The sequence below is a fragment of the Eutrigla gurnardus genome (genome assembly GCF_963514095.1).
Source record: "Eutrigla gurnardus genome assembly, chromosome: 12".
In the NCBI taxonomy this organism is placed as follows: Eukaryota; Metazoa; Chordata; class Actinopteri; order Perciformes; family Triglidae; genus Eutrigla; species Eutrigla gurnardus.
In genome coordinates, this window is record NC_139926.1 from 25402236 (window position 1) to 25420708 (window position 18473).

General features: G+C 42.4%; 2 protein-coding genes and 1 long non-coding RNA gene across 4 annotated transcripts; all 3 read right to left on the reverse strand.

Moving 5' to 3' along the window:
• Positions 1-2188: 2188 nt before the first annotated feature.
• upf3a (UPF3A regulator of nonsense mediated mRNA decay) lies at positions 2189-6284 on the reverse strand. 2 transcript variants are annotated; one of them, XM_084023046.1, is made up of 10 exons: positions 6094-6284; positions 5220-5326; positions 5027-5133; positions 4764-4862; positions 4548-4658; positions 4404-4459; positions 4174-4332; positions 3961-4094; positions 3235-3523; positions 2189-2650 (listed from the first exon to the last, which is right to left on the reverse strand). In XM_084023046.1, the coding sequence occupies exons 1-10, from the start codon at positions 6232-6234 to the stop codon at positions 2459-2461; spliced, it is 1395 nt and encodes a 464-aa protein (XP_083879172.1). In that variant the 5' UTR covers positions 6235-6284; the 3' UTR covers positions 2189-2458. The 2 variants fall into 2 exon arrangements, with proteins under 2 accessions (XP_083879172.1, XP_083879171.1); XM_084023045.1 differs by having other exon boundaries at positions 3223-3523.
• A 596-nt stretch (positions 6285-6880) lies between these two features.
• On the reverse strand, positions 6881-7490 carry LOC311021985. Its single transcript, XR_014598069.1, has 2 exons — positions 7195-7490; positions 6881-7102 (listed from the first exon to the last, which is right to left on the reverse strand). It is a non-coding gene; the product is annotated as an uncharacterized lncRNA (long non-coding RNA).
• A 462-nt stretch (positions 7491-7952) lies between these two features.
• cdc16 (cell division cycle 16 homolog) lies at positions 7953-18185 on the reverse strand. The gene is made up of 18 exons (XM_084023259.1): positions 18025-18185; positions 17800-17854; positions 17184-17281; positions 15931-15969; positions 15670-15810; positions 14855-15014; positions 14296-14390; positions 13732-13865; positions 13390-13469; positions 13244-13293; positions 13091-13164; positions 12892-13017; positions 12184-12336; positions 11422-11485; positions 11260-11321; positions 10422-10557; positions 10032-10122; positions 7953-8883 (listed from the first exon to the last, which is right to left on the reverse strand). The coding sequence occupies exons 1-18, from the start codon at positions 18070-18072 to the stop codon at positions 8630-8632; spliced, it is 1860 nt and encodes a 619-aa protein (XP_083879385.1). The 5' UTR covers positions 18073-18185; the 3' UTR covers positions 7953-8629.
• Positions 18186-18473: the final 288 nt, after the last annotated feature.

Genomic DNA, 18473 nt, shown 5'->3' on the forward strand with positions numbered 1-18473 from the left:
ATTAATCTCCTGTCTTTAAACTAAATTTAGCTAAACTAACGTAGCGAGGTTAGGGGAAAAATTGGATTAATCTAATCATCTACTTTCCCCCTGTCTTTAAAATGAAACTAAGCTAACGTAGCAGGGTTAGGGGAAGGATGAGAATAATCTTCTCATCTACTTTCCCCACTCCCTTTAAGCTAAACTAAACTAAGCTAACGTAGCGGGGTTAGGGGAAAAATGGGATTAATCTTCTCATGTAATTCCCCCCTGTCTTTAAACTAAGCTAAACTAACGTAGCAGCTTTAGGGGAAGGATGGGTTTAATCTTCTCATCTACTTTCCTCCCTGTATTTAAGGTAAATTTAGCTAAGCTAACGTTGCGGGGTTAGGGGAAAAATGGGATTCATCTAATCATCTACTTTTCCCCTGTCTTTAAAATTAAAATAAACTAACGTAGCGGGGTTAGGGGAAGGATGGGATTAATCTTCTCATCTACTTTCCCCCTGGCGTCACTCAGAGGTACATTAGGCAGCGATGCACGTGCACACACTCACAGGCACCTGTATATACAAAAAAAGAAAAGTTAATGACATGCACACTGTCATGTCAATCAAAGTGCCTTCTTTTCAGGAGGTATGTGCTCATATGGAGAATCCTCCGTCTCAGTAATGATAATATAATTAGAATATTTCAAAACAGAATTATTAGTTAGTCCCATTGTGCTGTACTGCAATTTGTTTCAAGGCTAATTTTTCTGGCATGGACCATAATGTACTAAATGAACACCATGCTGGATTGAAGAAGACTTAAAACCAGAGATTTCCAGAGGAGTCGCCCCCTGGTGGCCAGCAGAGAGAAGTAGGACCATTTTCTCGTAGACATCTATACAACCAGAGAGGAGTCGCCCCCTGGTGGCCAGCAGAGAGAAGTAGGACCATTTTCTTATAGACTTCTATACAACCAGAGAGGAGTCGCCCCCTGGTGGCCAGCAGAGAGAATGCAACTTTAAGGCACTTCTACGTTGGCTTCACCTTTCACAACCGGACGGTTGCATCCTGGTGTATTTTGCACTGTTACACCCACTAATACTAAGATACTTTGTGTGTATTCATACAACTGTGACTGACTTATATCTGTCTTTTTATTTACGTTTTACTATGAGTTGAAAAGCTGCAGATAAATGCTGAGTCATCACATCACTATCACAATGACTCAAACGTCGACAGGCTTATAACGGAACAAGAGCTTTATTTTTTATCTTCACAGCTTAAAGAAAAAAAAAAGACAGGTATGGTAAACATGAGGTTGTGTGAAAAAATAATACAAGGCTTGTTCAACACACTATTTTATCAACATTTGTAGCTTTTTAAATGTATGTTTACTTGACAGAATTGATAGAAAACAATGCAAGTGAGATTGCTTTACATTTAAATCAGTAGGAAACGCTGGATACATGTGTAGAGAATGTGTTCTTCGTGGCTCGCGTACAAAGCTTTCCCTCCTCAAATCTCCGTCGGAATAAGATGTGATGTCACAAACGAGCAAAAGCGGTGAAAACGTCCTCGTCGGTAACAATAGCTCTCGTTGGCTTCGCCTCTACGCACAAAAATACACACAGGATCTTCATCTGTACATCCGTAGTTTGTTACTTTACATAATATATCTCATTTGAATAAAATCTATAGGATTATTAAAAAACGTCTACAAAGGCTTGTGGATACGGAGGATGAGGGATTCCACAGGGCCTCTAATGGGGACGCACTTCAAATGACTGTTGTGCTATCATGACGACAGGTTTGTTTGTGTGTGAGTGTGTGTGTCTGTCCACGGCTAATCTCCCATTCGGGTGGATCCATCAGCCTGGTGAACCGTACCCTTTTAATGGATGCAGTGATTCACAGCTTTGCAACGACGAGAAGGCGGATGGCATGACCCTCCCTCCTCTGCGGGAAGTTAGTTGTGTTTGGCTAACAGCGCTAACGGCTAACTGAACTAAACACACACAGCAGCACTGTTGTTTCTGTACAGAGGAAGCGTCGACCAATCGGCATGCAGCGTTGTACTCTGTTTCTCACTATTGTTCACGTGGTTTATTCTGTCCCCAACTAAGAATTCACATAGTCAAATCTGATTGGTCAAGTCTTGCCTATGGTTGTCGAATCATATTTTTTTTCTCTCTTTTTCTGCTCATTGATTGAAAAAGCTCCAGGTGGAGGTGGAGTTCAGCCCCCCCCTACAGCCCGAATGGAATGATCCTGTGTTTTGCCGAATAGTCGACTATTCAGGGTCACCCCTACTAATCGGTGAGAGACGGTTCAAATATTAAGCGTGTCTTATAAAATGTTCATGCTCCAGCAAAAACAAACGGTGTTCTGTTCCATCTAACGACTAAAAGTTTGCTTTTGAAGTGCCTTTCTCCCTTAATGCAGTATTTTTATATTTAAAAGCGTTCAAATCCAACTCGCCCTCCAGGCCGCTCACTGTTCATCTTTGCTCTTCTCGAAGCCTTTCTCCAGCCCCGTTGCCAGGGCGACCGCCTCGTAGCAGTCCCCCGGCCCGGGTTCTGGGGAGAGCCCCGAACCCGGGAGGCAGTCGTAGCCTTTTCCCGCCGAGCTCATGCGCTTCCTGTTGCGAGCGCCGGGCTGATAGAGCTGCATGGCGGGACGGTCCTGCAGGGGGAGACAAGAGAGCGAGGACATGGGAGAGACAGGATATATATATATATATATATATATATGGCTGTGAAGTGTCTCCCAGCATGCACCGGGAAGGTATGGACCATTCAAAGATAGGATAATGACTACGTTTATTAACTTTAACCCTTTTGGTTCATGCTAACGTTCTTTTCTTTGCGTATTTTTCACGTTTCTTAGCTGCCGACCGGTTTGTATGTTTTTTTTAGTTTTTTTTTAGGAAGCATGTTTTTGGGGGGATTTGTCCGTCCGGTCCACTCGAGGATGAGCTGATTAGGTTTTTGGAGGTCAAAGGTCAAGGTCACATCGGTGTCTCAGTAAAAGGCTGAAAGGGAATTTCTTCAAGGCTTCAGGTACAAACTTTGACCTTTAAGACGGCGTTTCTATGACGCAAACGCACCGATAGGAGAGATTTCTCTCAGCCGATGATCATCATCTGCTACAAAAAAACACAACAAACCACAAAGCAACCAGACATCTGAATCACAGACACGTCGACATCACGAGATATTAAAGCAGCTCCCCCTTCCCCCCCATCTCATGCTCACCTTCTCGCTCACCTTGTTTCGGAGGCGTTCCTTCCTGTTCCCCAGGTCCTCCCTGTCCTCCTTCCCCAGCTTGTCCCCTCCCTCCGGGCAGTAGGAGTATCCGTGGTGGTGCGCCTCCTTCTTGGCGCGGTCCTGGCAGTAGCCCTTCCCCCACTTGGTCTCGTCTTTGCGGCGCATGAACTTGTCGAACTCGTAGTGGTGCCGCTGCCGCTTCCTCTCCTCGTCCTTCCCGCGGTGCTCCTTGTCCCTCTGCCGGCGGCCGTGCTGCTCCTTCTGCTCCTTGTCGCTTTCAGGCTGACCTCTAGTGGTCGCCGAGGGGATTGCACAGACAGAATTTTTAATTCAAAGCAATTTTACATGCATGATAGCGTGGAATAACACGGTTTTAACAGCATTAAAAACTATGTCCGTGATTGTTGTTGTTTTTAGTACCAATACATTTAATCAGATAATTATGTAGTGAGTTGGTTCTGCCCCAGCTGTGCCAGGAATTACTTTATTAGTGGTTCAATTCAGTAAAATATTTGGATTGGAAGGTTGTGAGCTCACACTTACAGTTCCCTTTTGTCGACTATCTGTCCTCCGCAAATATCAACTATGCAGCCGAGCTCTTTATTTAATGAGTCAAGAAGAAGAAGAAGAAGAAGAAGAAGAAGAAGAAGAAGAAGAAGAAGAAGAAGAAGAAGAAGAAGAAGAAGAGTTGGGATGTTTGAGTGTAACATAGAAACAAATCCTTACTTTTCTTTGGGCTCCTTCGTCTTCGTTTGTCCTCCAGCTTTCTCCCACTTGCATCGGTCCGTCTCCCCGACGTCGCTTTTGTCCTTCACCCGGTCCGAGTCCACGTCGTCGTCCCGGTCGCTCTTCTTCAGGAGCTGGACGTTGAGACGGGGGGGAGATGTGATGCGTGACGTCCCCAAACACTGAGGAGCAACACGCGGGACGGCGACTCACCTTGATCTTGATGTCTTTATCGGACAACTTCTTCTGCTTGTCCGCCTCTTTGCGTTTGCGTCTCTCCTCCTCGCGTCGCTTCCTCTTCTCCTCCTCCCGCTGGCGTTTCTTTTCAAGCTCTCTCCTCCTCCTCTCCTCTCTCTTCTCCTCCCTTATTCTCTGTAACAGATGATCACGTCTTTCAATATGTGGGTCTTTTCATTTTTTTGAGCTTTCTTTTCATGTCTCACCTGTTTCTCAATTTTCTTGTTTTTGATGTACTCCAACAGCGGCGTTGTCCGTTTGGCTGGAGGGACAAACAACATGGAGAGAAGTGAAACAGAAGTCGTTTGTTCTACCTCACTCAGATGTGATTATTCATCAGTATTATGGACCTATGAGCTCCCTGGTCTTGGCCTCGATCTCCCCCAGCAGAGTCTCAGGGTTGGCCATGGACTTCTCCTCATCACAGGAGTAATTCTCCAGGAAGCGCTTGTACTCCGGGTCTGAAGGATGACAACACAAAATGTATATTCACATGCAGAATATGACTTCTACTGCAGTGTATCAGGGTATTTATTTATCTATTTCAGGCTGAGTATTTCATCCACCTTCTTCGATGCTCCCGGCTTTGGCATCTTTCTTTTTTAGCTTCTTCTTGGAGATTTTCTGGAAGGGGGCAAACTCCACCACTGCAGGATACTCTTGTCCTGAGCAAATATTGAAATAAAAAAAGGCAATCAAACGGTAACAATAGCAACAGAAGCTCTACAGCCGTCCTCTCGTCTCATTACACTCAGCCCGCAGCTGCAAAACAAACACAATCTCTGTTTTCATATAGTCACGGCCACCAAAAGCAAACAAAGAGGAATACCTTTGTTGTCGATGAAGACGTAGCCATCGAATCGATCCCTGAACAGCAGGATGTCTTCTGGGTTTTTAAAATTGATGTACGCTCTGGAGAACAGGTGGGGATAAAGACTGAGGAGAGAGAGAGAGAGAGGAAGTCATGAACGTTGTCATGTCAACAAGATTCAGTATCATGAATAATAATTAGGATGCTTTACCTTTGATCGGCTGGAAAGAACTCAAAATAGTCGTAGGATGGAAGCGGACTGAGCTGCTCCTCCAGCAGCTCCTTGGACAGGTTGGGAGGAAGCCTTCGAATCACCACCTGTCAGTCATGAATATTTAAACATGTTCATTATTTAGCAGGAAGGAGAACCGTGTTGGCGGTGGAGGTCATTATGTAGATGATGACATGAAGCTCTGCAAAAGTGAGGTCACTTGAAGGTCAAATGACATCATGAGAGATGGATTAGTCAGACATACTGAACTCTTTAAGGAACGGTGTTTTCTTTAGAAATAACGATCGCTGTGTTTCCGTTAAAGATATGAAAATTTCATGTCATCATAATCCCAGCCAAAATAATCGTGATTGACAATATTATCCCCATAATCATCAAAATATACTTTAAAACTCTCGCAATCTGCAACCTCAACCACTAGATGTCGCCAAATAGCACACAGCAGACGTTTAACTAAGGACTGCAGATACACAGATATTAATCTGACAGACTGGAACAACTTATTAATATGTTTCTACAACAACAGTACACAGTGTAATACAATGCAATCTGAAATTATTATTTGCAGCATTATTCAGATTCACATGAAACTCCTAAAGGTCCTAAAAGCGGGATTTCAGGTCTGAACATGACGATGGAGCGCACGCATGCGCACTAAATTGGACCCAGCATTGTTCTAATATTCCATAGTCATAGTTTACATCAAAAGCAGTGTGAGATGAGGGTTAAAGGTCTGCCGGGTCCCGGATCTGCGCCTTCCTGCTGCTGTCGCTGTCCGCGGTGCTGAAATCCTCCCACCTCCCTCCATGTCAGGGTGTTTTTCTCCACAGCCCCGCTTCCCTCCGACACCCACCTTCGTGAACACCTCCTTCTTCTCCTCTTTCTGCTTCAGGTTCCCGGGGAGGTTCTCCTGCTCCCTCGGGAGGTCTCGGAACTGGATCTCCACGACGCCTTTCTCCTTGCCCGCGGTCATTTGGTCCTTTTCAGACCTCATTTCTCTCCATCTCCCTCTCTCTCGCCCGCGTTAAGTCGCCGTGTGCTCGCGAGAGAGGACGAGAATATCGCGAGAGGCAGCTTTTGCCATGCAAGCTTCTTATAAACAGTCTGTGGTCTGGAATTAGCAGGGTTTTTTTATGGGTCTAGACTCTTGGTTCCTTTTAAATATGCATTTAAATAGTTGAAAGAAATACAAAAGTATTAGTATATGATATATATATATATATATATATATATATATATATATATATATATATATATATATATATATATATATATACACACACATACACACACACCACAAGCAAAGCACTCATCATGCAGAAGGGCCCATTTCAAAATAATGTTTTCAGCTTATATTTGATGCACGTATTACTTTATTTTTGCAGCTGGTTAAGGAGATTTTATAATAAATTGTTATCTTAACCTGTAATAATACATAATAATGCTTATTTAATGTAAAATAGGCCTATAAGCTAGTCAACATAAATGCAGTGGATTATATAGAAGTACAAGTACCAACAGTATTTTCCATTTTGCATATGCAAATATATTTCAAAACAAAACGTCAACATGTCAAATTCAACTTAACACTATAATCAAACCGCAGTTATTCTTTTAGGGTAAACATCAGCGCGTGATTCTCTTTTAAAATCCCTCCGCTGCGTAAACAAGCTGCGGGAAGAGAAAAAAGTCCCAACTAAATTCCCCACTTGTTGTGCAGGACGGAGTCGGGTTTGGCGGATTCAGCCTGCAGGTCCGGATCCGGGTCTTGGAGCTGCTTTAGGTGGTGCCGTCCGTGGGGCTCCAGCCTTCCGGGGAGGAGGACTGGCTCACGGAGCGGCCGTGGACGTCTCTGCAGGGGACTGAACACAAACACGGGTCCACAAAGACCGTTCAGATACGGGACGTGAGTCAGGCAGGATGCATTCAATGTCCCAGCTGACCGTAAACTCACCACTGAGGAAGGACTGCCTGCCGGTCCCGGTCCCGGTCCCCTCACACAGCCGAGGAGGTCTCTCCGGGGTCGACACGGGGACTAACGTGGAGCAGGTGTCGAGGTCCCGGCAGACCTGGTCTTGGGTGTAAATGACGGCAGACTTAGACGGAGTGCAGCCCATCGCTGGTGAAGTGACTCTCCATCGGAGGAAAACCGACAATAGAAGGTCCGGCGGGTCAGAAAGGGGGACGCGCGTGAATCTGGTGTGGATGATGTGAAGGGACCGAACTCCTCCCCTAAACAGGAGACCACATCCGAGGGGACGGACTGAGATCCAGTCCCCCTTTTATCTGGAGGGTCAGGACTTTGATGTTAAAAAGCTTAATTTGACTAACTTTGCTAATTTACCAGTGATTTTATATTTATATCATATAAATATGGACCAGGATAAATACCACCAGCATCTCCATGACAATACTTACTTTGATATTGAAAATCATAACTGTTTAAATTAGCCACGAGTACATACAATACTCAAGTAGAAGTACAGATACTTGTGTTTTACAGGCTCTGAAATCTCTCAAAGTAAAACATATCCCTATGAAGGACATTTCTACTAGTTTTTCTTTTTTTGCAACTGAATCTCACGTCATATTATTCATTAATACATTTTTATTTTTAATTACCCTTAAATGCATTAAAACTAAGTATTGAGCAGAAACGTACATATATTTGTTTTATAAAATGTAGGAAGTAAAAGTAAAAAAAGTACAGACACCAGAAAAGTCGACTCAAGTACAGCATCAAGTATGTGTACTTGGTTACTTCCCACCTCAGCCGTTTACTAGCTCATGTGTGTTCAGACCAGATTTGAGTGTTGACAGTAAATATGAGGAAATGAACAGTGATATTATCGATAGGTGGAAAATAAAAAGGAGTGCACGTAGTAAATTAAAAAATAAAACACTTCCCCACCACCATAACCACGATTTTTAACAAATCAACCACTTTATTCTGATTAACACAAAAACAAGACGTGCTGAGAAACTTTTAAGACGAAGCATGGTTTTTTTTATTGTAGGAATTAAGAGAAATGTTTTCACCAAAAAAAAAAAAAAGCTGCTTGTATTTCGCTGGCTCTTTATTCACTTTGTAAATCCACAGGTTGAGCAACACGGAGGGTCCTACTGTTGTGTGTGTCGGAGGGCCACATGTTACCAGATGTTTTCCCCAGATGTTTCCCGTGTCTTCAGGCTAAACCAGGCTCTGAACCCCCTTTAACCCTTTAAAGTGCATTCTTGCCAGAATGAAGGAGAATCCACAGGAAACCTTTCGGTGGAGGACGTGTGCCAAAGTTTTGGTTTTGCTGGTAGTCCTTGGGGGCTCTGATGTGTGTGTGTGTGTGTGTGTGTGTGTGTACCCCAACGACAACGCCGCCGCCATGGCGACGAGATCACGTGCTGGTGTCCGACAAGGTGTCCAGCATCACGTCGCTCTCGTACATGTCGCACTCCAGGGTGAGCGAGAGCCGCAGCGGCGTCTCCAGCATCATCTTGTCCTGATTGGACAGCGGCGTCTCCAGGGGCGTGAGGCTGGCGTCCTCCGGTCTCGGCGTGGCGAGGAGCTCGCCCTGCTCCGACGTGTTCAGCATCTTCATCAGCGCCGGCGTGTTCAGGCTGCCGCGCACCTTGTCGTTGATGTCCGTGCCTTTGTTTTTTTTTTACAGGATGAATAATTAATCAGCTGATTTCTCGGAGCAGATTTCCACCAAAAGGGACAAATCAGCTGTGTTGGTATTATGACATCAGTTTTAATTGTTTCCAGATTCCCTTTTCTTTTTTCCCAAATTACGTGTTTACCGTTTACGTTTTTCTAAATTCTGTGTTTTGCAATTTTAGAGCATTTTTTCTCCATCAAATGGTGTCTAATCATGTGGTTGGTGAATCAAAATGAAGAAATTTACTGAAGAAACATCATGCAGTTCTAATTCTAATTCATTAAGAGACCTTACAAATGTGCATAAATACGTATGCTTAAAGGAGTCATCACCTGGAAATCGCAATTTCTCTTGTTAAAACATGCATATCTGTGTTTGACCTCAGTTGAAACTTGCCTGAAAGGCTGGAGTTTGAAAGTGGCGCCGTTTTTTCGCTTCTGCTCTTTTTCCGAACAGGAATAGCACACAAGGGTGTGCATTCCTAAAGCACGAGATTTTGATTCTGCGCCTTCGGTGACGTCACCGTGGCGGCTACTTGCATAAGCCCACCCCTCTTTCACCACCCAACCCCGCCCCGTCCGCTACCTGAAATCGCCGAAGCGCCGCCATTATGTTTTGGAGTCTGCATGCAGGCAAGCCCCCCCGGCTCTGTCCTTCCTGCGGCGAATCAACGCGCGCCTCATTACATATTATACAATGCACATCCGGACCAGTCAAAACCTCGCGCGTAATCTCGCGTGATAAAATCGCGGTACGAAAAAGGGTCAGAACAAGCTCAATGATTGATTAAAATTTTTTTTTTTTTTTCTAATAAGTTTTACGAATTGATCCAAAGCGATCCAAGGGGGGCTGGATACGTATAAAACCAGGTGATGACTCCTTTAAGTGTATATGCAATCATTTATGGAGGAATCACAATATACCACCCACTTTTTCAACAAAAAACACAGATTTTTATAAATTGTACCCAGATTTTGAATGAGTTTTACAGTTGATTCCATTTTCATTGTCAAATTCTGAAATCCCGTCTGCGTTCTCCGCATCGTGGGAATCATAGAGCCCTCCTTTTATTCCCAACACAGCTGATTTTAATAATAAAAATGTATAAAAGCCGTGATGTGACAGTGGAGTGTGCTACCTATGTAGGCGTCCGTGTCACCGATGTACATCTCGATACAGTGGCCGAGCATCGTCACAGAGAAAGTGTCGTCCCTTTTCAGTCCGAGTGCCTGCACAGAAACCAACTTCAAACGTTGATGTTGACGTATAAATCAATAACTTTACTTGTTTTTCCTATTTAAACTTTGCACAGCTGGAGTTGCAGTATTTATTTGTCCCGTCTTAAAGCTGATCTTATGTTGGTTTTTCTAAAAACACGTCTTCCGATAAATCGACCTTCAATAAAACTCCTTTTGATGTTCTTGTTTCCATGGTTACTACATCTGTTCCATTCAACCCAGACGTAGATCACTTGAGATCGTCGAGTTAGAAACAAAAGGCTGAGAGACTGAAGGAAAAGGCACGGTACCGTGTGAAAGTAGTCGATGGCGCTCTCGAAGTCGCCCATGAGGCTGTGCACGTATCCGATGGCGGCGTAGGTGGAGGCGTGCTGAGGGATCAGCACCAGCGCCTGGCGGTGGTACTCCAGAGCCTGGTCGTACTTTCTACACATTCACAAAGTCAAATCAGTGGATTCAACATCGTCATGCAGAAATGTCAAAGAGAAAATACTGCTGATGCATTCTGGTAAATAAGGTCAACTATTTTCAAACGTGTGACTTTTGTATTTTTTTAAATTTGGCTTCAATAGTCCAAGCAGAAGATATGCTGTATTTAAGCTTTTTTATTTTTACATTAAGCAGGTTTTTTATCATTTAAAATGGTAAACTCTGACTGTGAGGTTTATTCACAGAAAGAAGAGAGAAATGAGTTTGATTGACAGGTGGTTCATCCAATCAGCTGTTCATGGAGGAACAGAAATGATTCGATGCCGTGTGATGATGTTGATCTCACAATTTAGAGCTGCTTGTTTGTGTGAAAACAAAAAACATCACTGAGGACGTTCCTACGTGAGGCAGTCGCTCTGTATGGATATAAAAATAAATAAAAAATCCACTTTTGCATAATTCATTAAAGGTCATGAATTCTCAATGAGGAACCTGAACGGTTGCATCTCTGAAATAGTTTGTAGGAGCAAAGTGAAAGAAACAAATGAGAGCAGAGTGCACTCTTTCTGACATTCTGTAAATCCTCCACTCTGGATATATTTAGCCTCCCGACGATGACGAGTTTAGACAAAAAGCAGAAGTTGAGCCCACTCTCTCCGATTCATTCAGACAGGAAACAGACTTCAGCTCCACACTTACTTCAACTTCCGACAAACGTGACCCAAGTTGTTCAACAAAGGCTCCCACTTGTCCACCGTGACCTGAAATTCAAAAGAAAAATAGTAAACTCATACATTAGGTATGTATATTATGATGTGTTCATTCATACGTTAATCTTTTTTTGAAATTAAAGAACGTTACCTCATTCCCGATGGCTTTGATCTTCTCCATTGCATCCAGAAACAACCGCTCCGCCGTCTTCCAGCTAAAACAGTCAATGTGAAAAATGTTTCAACATGTATTTCTTATAAGATGAACCAGATTATCAATGTGTGTGGAATTTCCCTCAGGTGTATTATGGGTGATTTAAATGCAGGCGTGTGACAACATGACATTTTACACACCTTTTCTCATCCTGGTCAAAAATAATTAAGATTCACCATATTATCCAGTAATTATCATAAATAAATAAATAATCTGTTCTCCCAGCATAAGTAAAGGATGCTTGATTTCATATATCAGAATATGTTTCACTCATCTATAATAATAACAGCTTTTTCCAAGGAACTGGTCACAATTAATTATTACTTTTCTCCCGATCAGTGATGAAATCTTATAATCCTTCCCTCCCTACTGAAATGCATTTTTTCCTGCCACCCTGATATAAAATCAGAGAATGTCATTTTGTGGGTTTTATTAGAAAATGATGTCATCCTTTGACAGACCATTCTTTGACATGGTAATGTAATAAAAATCAGACATGAGACCTCCAGACAAAAATGAACAGCACCTTTGCTCCTCCCCTTTTCCAATAATAAGTTATTCCCCATTCTGTGATTTTATTTGCCGGACCGTTCATGCAGTTCTTATTTAAATACGAGCTTCTTAGTCGAACATAAAGAAGAGCGCTGTGTGCCAACAAGTCCTCGGTGCGGTCAGTGTCGTCGTCGGTGTTTGACTCACTCTCCGTTCTGAAAGGCCACCACGGCCACCTCGTGGATGACGAACGGGTCCTCGGGAGCGATGCTCAGAGCCTGGCTGAAGAAACGCTCCGCCAGCTTGGAGTTGTTGGTCAGACCGTACTCCAGGCCGATGTAGAGCATGGGCAAGTGACACCTGCATCAGAGAGAGAGTCAGTGGCTAATAAAGACATTTCAAGGCTCCTACACCTGTTCCAAAGTCAAATTCAAGCACTTTTCAAGGTAATTTCCATGCTTTTCCAGCCCCTTCCAGCTGTGGTAAACTCCATATTTGTATCAATCCAATGGTCAGTATTCAGTCTACTTATTATGTCACTTGTTCATCACATTAAATGAGATGTTATTGTCCTCTAAACAACCAACATGATGTTTGGAGACAGCTTTTTACAGAAGGACCACAAATGAAAGGAAAACTAATTCCACTAACAGATCCACAGAAATATAATCACCAACTATTTTCATCATCTGTTCATCATCAAAAGTCATTTTTCATAAAGAAATGTCAGAAAATGCTGTTTTCAGTCCCTCAGATATGGAGATCTTCTTTCCTCTGTTCTATCATAGATGTCATCACATACAACACACATTTCAAGACCTTTATTCTACATCCAAGACCTTTTCAAACCTTGAAAACACCACACTCAAGTGCAGGAAGGATTTCCAGACGTGTAAAAGTCTGCCGGGTGCCTACCCTTTCATCAGCTGGGCGGCCGTGAAGTAGGCGGCCATGGCTTGGTCGTGCTCGCTCTCCACTGCAAACGAGTGTCCGTAGGCGATCCACGCCGGGCCGTACGTCCTCTCCAGCGTGGTGGCTTTGCTGCAGGAGACAACACACCCAACGTGTACAACTGCACCCAAATATAGAAAGAAATAAACGTACTTCTACGTACCTCAGGTAGCGCCGAGCGTGTTCGTTTTTATGGCCGACCATGAGATAGTAACACCCGACGGCGAACCAGGAGACCTGAGGGAGGTTTTAAAAACCGTCAAATACGGCAAATTATGTATAAATGTAAAATGGAGAGGAAGGAGAAGACACTTACTGGGTTGTTGGGATACAAGTCTACAAGTTTGTGCGAGAGGTAAAACAACTCTGCAGGAAAAACAGACAAAATGAGCTGAGTTTCACTGTTTCACTGATGGTGAAAGGAACATTTATTCATGAATGAGCGGCTGATTTGTGTTTTACCGTTGGCTTTTCCAAGCTCCACCAGAGTTCCTATGTGGACTGGTAAACAGTTGGCGTGGAAGGGGTCTTTCACCATCACCCTGAAGTACAAAACAACACGTTAACCCAGATCACATGATTGAAATGTGTTTATTTAGGATAAACACTCTTCAGATGTTTCATCTCGTTTTTGAGGAGGTCCCAAAATATACGACAATCACTACAATTAACAGAGAAATAATAATAAAACAAAACAAGACAAACCATATACATTCTAAACATCATGTACATGATCGTAAAATGCATTATTCAACCATCCAGACCCACAGATGTTTTATGAGATAGAAAGCCGAGGACACCTACATGGACGTGAGTTTGTAGCACATCTTGAAATCACAGTTATAATAATGCCGCTCAGCCAGAGACACCACCACATCCAAGTTGTCCTGGAGACCGTTGACCATCTCCGGCACCACCAAATCACTGGGCTTGTTATACTGCAGAGGGAAGGAGTGTGTGTGTGTGTGTGTGTGTGTTTGTGTGTGTGTGTAATACAATGTGAGTAGGTGGGAAGACAAAGCAAGGTCATGGAAAAAGGCGAGAAAGAGGGAAAGGAGACAGATGAAGAGGTTGTTAGGACAAAAGAATATCCATAATAGACATTTGCATTTTAATGAATATCAACTCTATGCAAATGAAGCAACATTTAGGTTGTTGGCTGATTAAAAAGGCAGGCTGACGGATATGACACTGGATAAAAACAAACTCAGGTAAAATGTGTCTAAATTATGTGTTTTTAGCATTGTTTTAGACAACAATGGACAATACATATTGTTCTGATCAATTAGCTGATCTTTTCATACTAGTTGACAAAAGGAAAAATATAGAACATCACATTAAACATGCAGAGCCCCCCCCCCCCCCTACCTTCTTTAACTTATTCTCAAACAGGAAGTGTAAGAGCTCCTCCTCTTCCTCGGTGCACTGTTGGCTCAGAGGAAGTGAGTCCAGGAAGTCCTTTTCTATAGATAAAAAAATAACCCGTTTCAGACATGGGCCCAACCCAAAACCTGTGTTATATATATTAGATTACAAAAATAATAATAAACCAGTTGTGTAACCTATAATGACATTCCTAGGATTTCAAGTGTTTTATGCTCCATATTAAAACCTTAATGTTAAAGTTTATGTGTAAATGTAATATTCCACACATGCGCGGTTCTCTCTTTTTTTTTAATTCCTCCGGATTCCCTCTGGTAACCCCGTGTTTCACATCTCAACGCTATGAACTATGGGTAATTCCCTCAGGCATCAATGCTGACTTACGGAAAGTGGGAATAAAAGGCTCAAAAAGCACACACTTCACGATGTAATAGTGGGACCTGAACCCTCGGGGGATTTGGGCCATGCTGTCCTTTCACAGGGATGATATTACGTGGCATATCTGCAGAGGAAAACGAATAGGTCGCCCACGGATCAGCCTCACCTTCCTGCGCCGTCAACATGTGGTGGGACGTTAAAAGGTCAAAGGCTTCAAAGCAGTACACGTCCAGTTTCAAGGCCTCTTTGTAGCTGGAGGTGGCCAGCGGTCGGTTGTCCATGGCGTCATAGATCTTCCCCCGCAGGAGGCAGATGGAGCTGTTGACCTGAAACGCATCACGGAGGGACCGGGGAGGAGAGGATATCTACGTTACTCAAGAGTTTATAGTGTTAAAGCATAAATTAAATATTATATCTGTTGGACTCAATTGTTATAATCGTTTTTTTCACACCTGGTGAAAAATGTCAAAGTCAGTGGAGATCGTTATATGTGTTGTGTGATATTTTAACATCGTAAATCAATCTGTTGAAATAAAAACAATAGTTTCACAAGTAACATCCAATTGTTGATTTTTTAAAAAGGTTTTTCTAAGTGAAAATATTTTGTTATAAGCTGTGAGCAGGACTTAAACACTCCATGCCAATTAATATTATATGTATGAATGAGGTTACAAGTGATATTTTTATTTAAAGTAAAGAAAGACTATTGTTTCCTAAACGTCAGAACATTAAGGATTTATATGGACTACATATGTAGGATCATGGGAATTTACAAATGTCCTATAATACAAACTAAAGGCTTAAAAAAGAGCAAATGTATTACCAACGAGGTAATACAGAGAGACACTAAAGGAAAAGTCATTGGCATAGTACAGCTTCATATTAACAGTAGCACAATACAACTAAATAAAAACGAGGAGTGACACCGATAAACGGTATCAGGGACTGTAGTGGAGGATTTCAGACTTCATCCAGACTTACGGAGGCGGGGGACATGTCCCAGTCGTTGGACGACTCCGCTGTGCCGCTGTCCTCTTTCACGCTCATGTCCAGCAGCCTCCTACTCGCCGGCTCGTCTGCGTCCAGGATATCCAAGGCCTGCTGGAACTCTTTGGCAGCATACTGGAAACAAACAGAAACCGACACGAATCTACGGCAAGGGCAACATCCGGCAGCTCTCCGTGTTAGATTGTGTGATGCACGTAGAAGATGTACGAGTGCATGTATTTTACATTTACTTACATGGCACCTAGCAGCGAGATACTGACACGCTCCGTACAGCTGTGAGAGAGGACACATGTTTCAGACGACAGATTCATAAAAAGGAGATTACACCACCGATGATGATTTAACTGTATAAACACACATCCTTCACATTACTGCTCTCTACTCACTTTACAGTGTAGTCCCAATGTTGAGTGAGTATTATACTGTATAGAATGAAAAGTGGCATACAGCTGATGGTCACAAACTCAGAATTATGTACCATCATGCATTGGAGGAGGACAAACTACAGACGAGAGAGAGAGATCAGCTCGATGGAGACAAATCTGTGAGCTGTGGCATGAAAACAATATATATTTAAATTAGTAGAGCATTGCGTAATATTATTTTAGGTTAAATCTAGATGCTTTTGAGAAAGCGTCTTTGAGCATCTGGAAAAGCACAATATAAAACCGATGCATTATTATTATTAATAACAAAACAAATGGTTGCAAAGTAGTTTAAATGCATTTATTCCTTTCACAATAACAGCCCTAAAACATAAATTCACTGCTTTCGGGGGAACTTAAATTACAATAAATTAGCTTACAAGATGTAATAATATGTTGTGAATGCAGGAGACACAACATATAATATATATATTCTTTATTTTTCTGCTTATTATATCTTCCAGGTCAGAAAGTTTGGCCGTCAACTCCTTCAGCATTTTTCATTGTATTCACTCCATTCAAACACAGAATATTCATCTCAATGGGGAATTGGCCGTGTCTGTTTTTCATAATTGATATCATTCATAATTTCAGAGATATTTAATGTTTTTCTGCCATTTTTTTGGAATCTTAAAAAAAAAACTTCAATATTCACATTTTCTCAAGCATTTTCAAAGCTCATCTAGTCATCCACACTTCCAGACAGAAACTCCATTCAAACTGTGAAGCGTTCACAAAGATTAGGAATTTCTCATGTGAATTCAACTTTGTCACAGCATTCATACTTTTTGCACAGTCGCAATTCAAATATTGGTCACGTTAGCTTTTCAACAAACCCTACATTATTTCACCGTTTTTATTTATTCTGGTCAAAGTTTTCAAAGGCATCAATCCACATTTGGTTCAGCTCGTCAACAGGGAACGTTCACAACCGCAACTTCTTCAGAACTTTGCCTTCTCTAGTTTCAATATATTACTTTATATGAATTCACACAAACCAGTGTCTCTCACTGTACCAGGCTGCAGCTTTGCAACACATCAACAACTCAACGTGCACCTCACCTTGTCTAGTTTCCGTGAGCGGAGCGCGTGGGAGGCTCTGTGGTACTGTGAGGTCAGGTAAAGGCACTGAGCCAGCCAGTAGATATCCTGGGGGTCCTCTGGGTGCCAAACACACAACAAAGGGAGCAAAGGGTCATCAGCACTTCGTCACACTACACACACACACACACACACACACACACACACACACACACACACACACACACACACACACACACACACACACAACACTGCTGGCAGGATATGCTAATGCCTCAAGTTTCCTTTTAATTATAATAATAGTAGTCTATATCAGGATACTCAAAGACACTTAACAAAAGGTAAAACAAAAAACATAATACAATTAATACCAAAACAAATAAATAAATGATTGTAATTGTAGTGCACTTTTCATCCAGTGAATCTCAGAGTGCTTACATTAATAGACATAAAAACATAAAATAAGCATTAAAAGCATAGGCATGTGTACAATAGACAGTTTTAAAACAATTAATCACAGCTTAAAAGCTGGTTTTGTGATTTAAAAGCAGAGTGTTTGTAACGTAATGACATGAAAACACGACTTATTATGTCGCTATAAAGAGTGGGGTTAATTATCTTTGTAACACCAACTCACCGTGAGACAGAGACGCAATCTTGTCGGCCCAAAACAAAGCACTTTGATACTGTTGCTGTGAAGAAACACACACGCATGTAACACACACACGCACAGTTGTTATACACAACTAGCTTCAAGTTAGCTACGAAAGGCTAGCTCTCACTGACGCCCGGTTTACTCTCAAGCTAGCATCGACTAGCAACAGCAGCAAGTCAAGAGAGAAATCACAAGCTAACTCCTTACCTGGTCGACGTACTGCCGTACTCGCTTCCGAAGTCTATCAAGATTCATTTTTTATTGTTTATCTTTTAAATGTATTGCTATCAAAAGCGTGTCATTCTTACAGACAGAGGGGGGAAAAGCAACAAAAAAAAAAGCAAATCCGCGGCTTCTCTCTGCGTCCTGTCAAATGGTGCCGGAGGGAAACTCGTACCGCACGGACGGTTCCACATTGATGCCGCCTTCAAGTACCAGTCGGAAAATCTGGTTTTACAACTTAAATGTCATTTCAAAGTGCTTTGATGTCAGGACGAACTGGAGATTAGCAGTCCACGTGTTATGGATAGAACGATAAATATTGGTTAAGAGTACATACATTACAGATTAAAATGATGTACACAAGCAACAGCTAATACGTGTAGCGCTGTTTAAAATCCTATTACTGAATCGGCCATTCTCCACCATGCTGAACG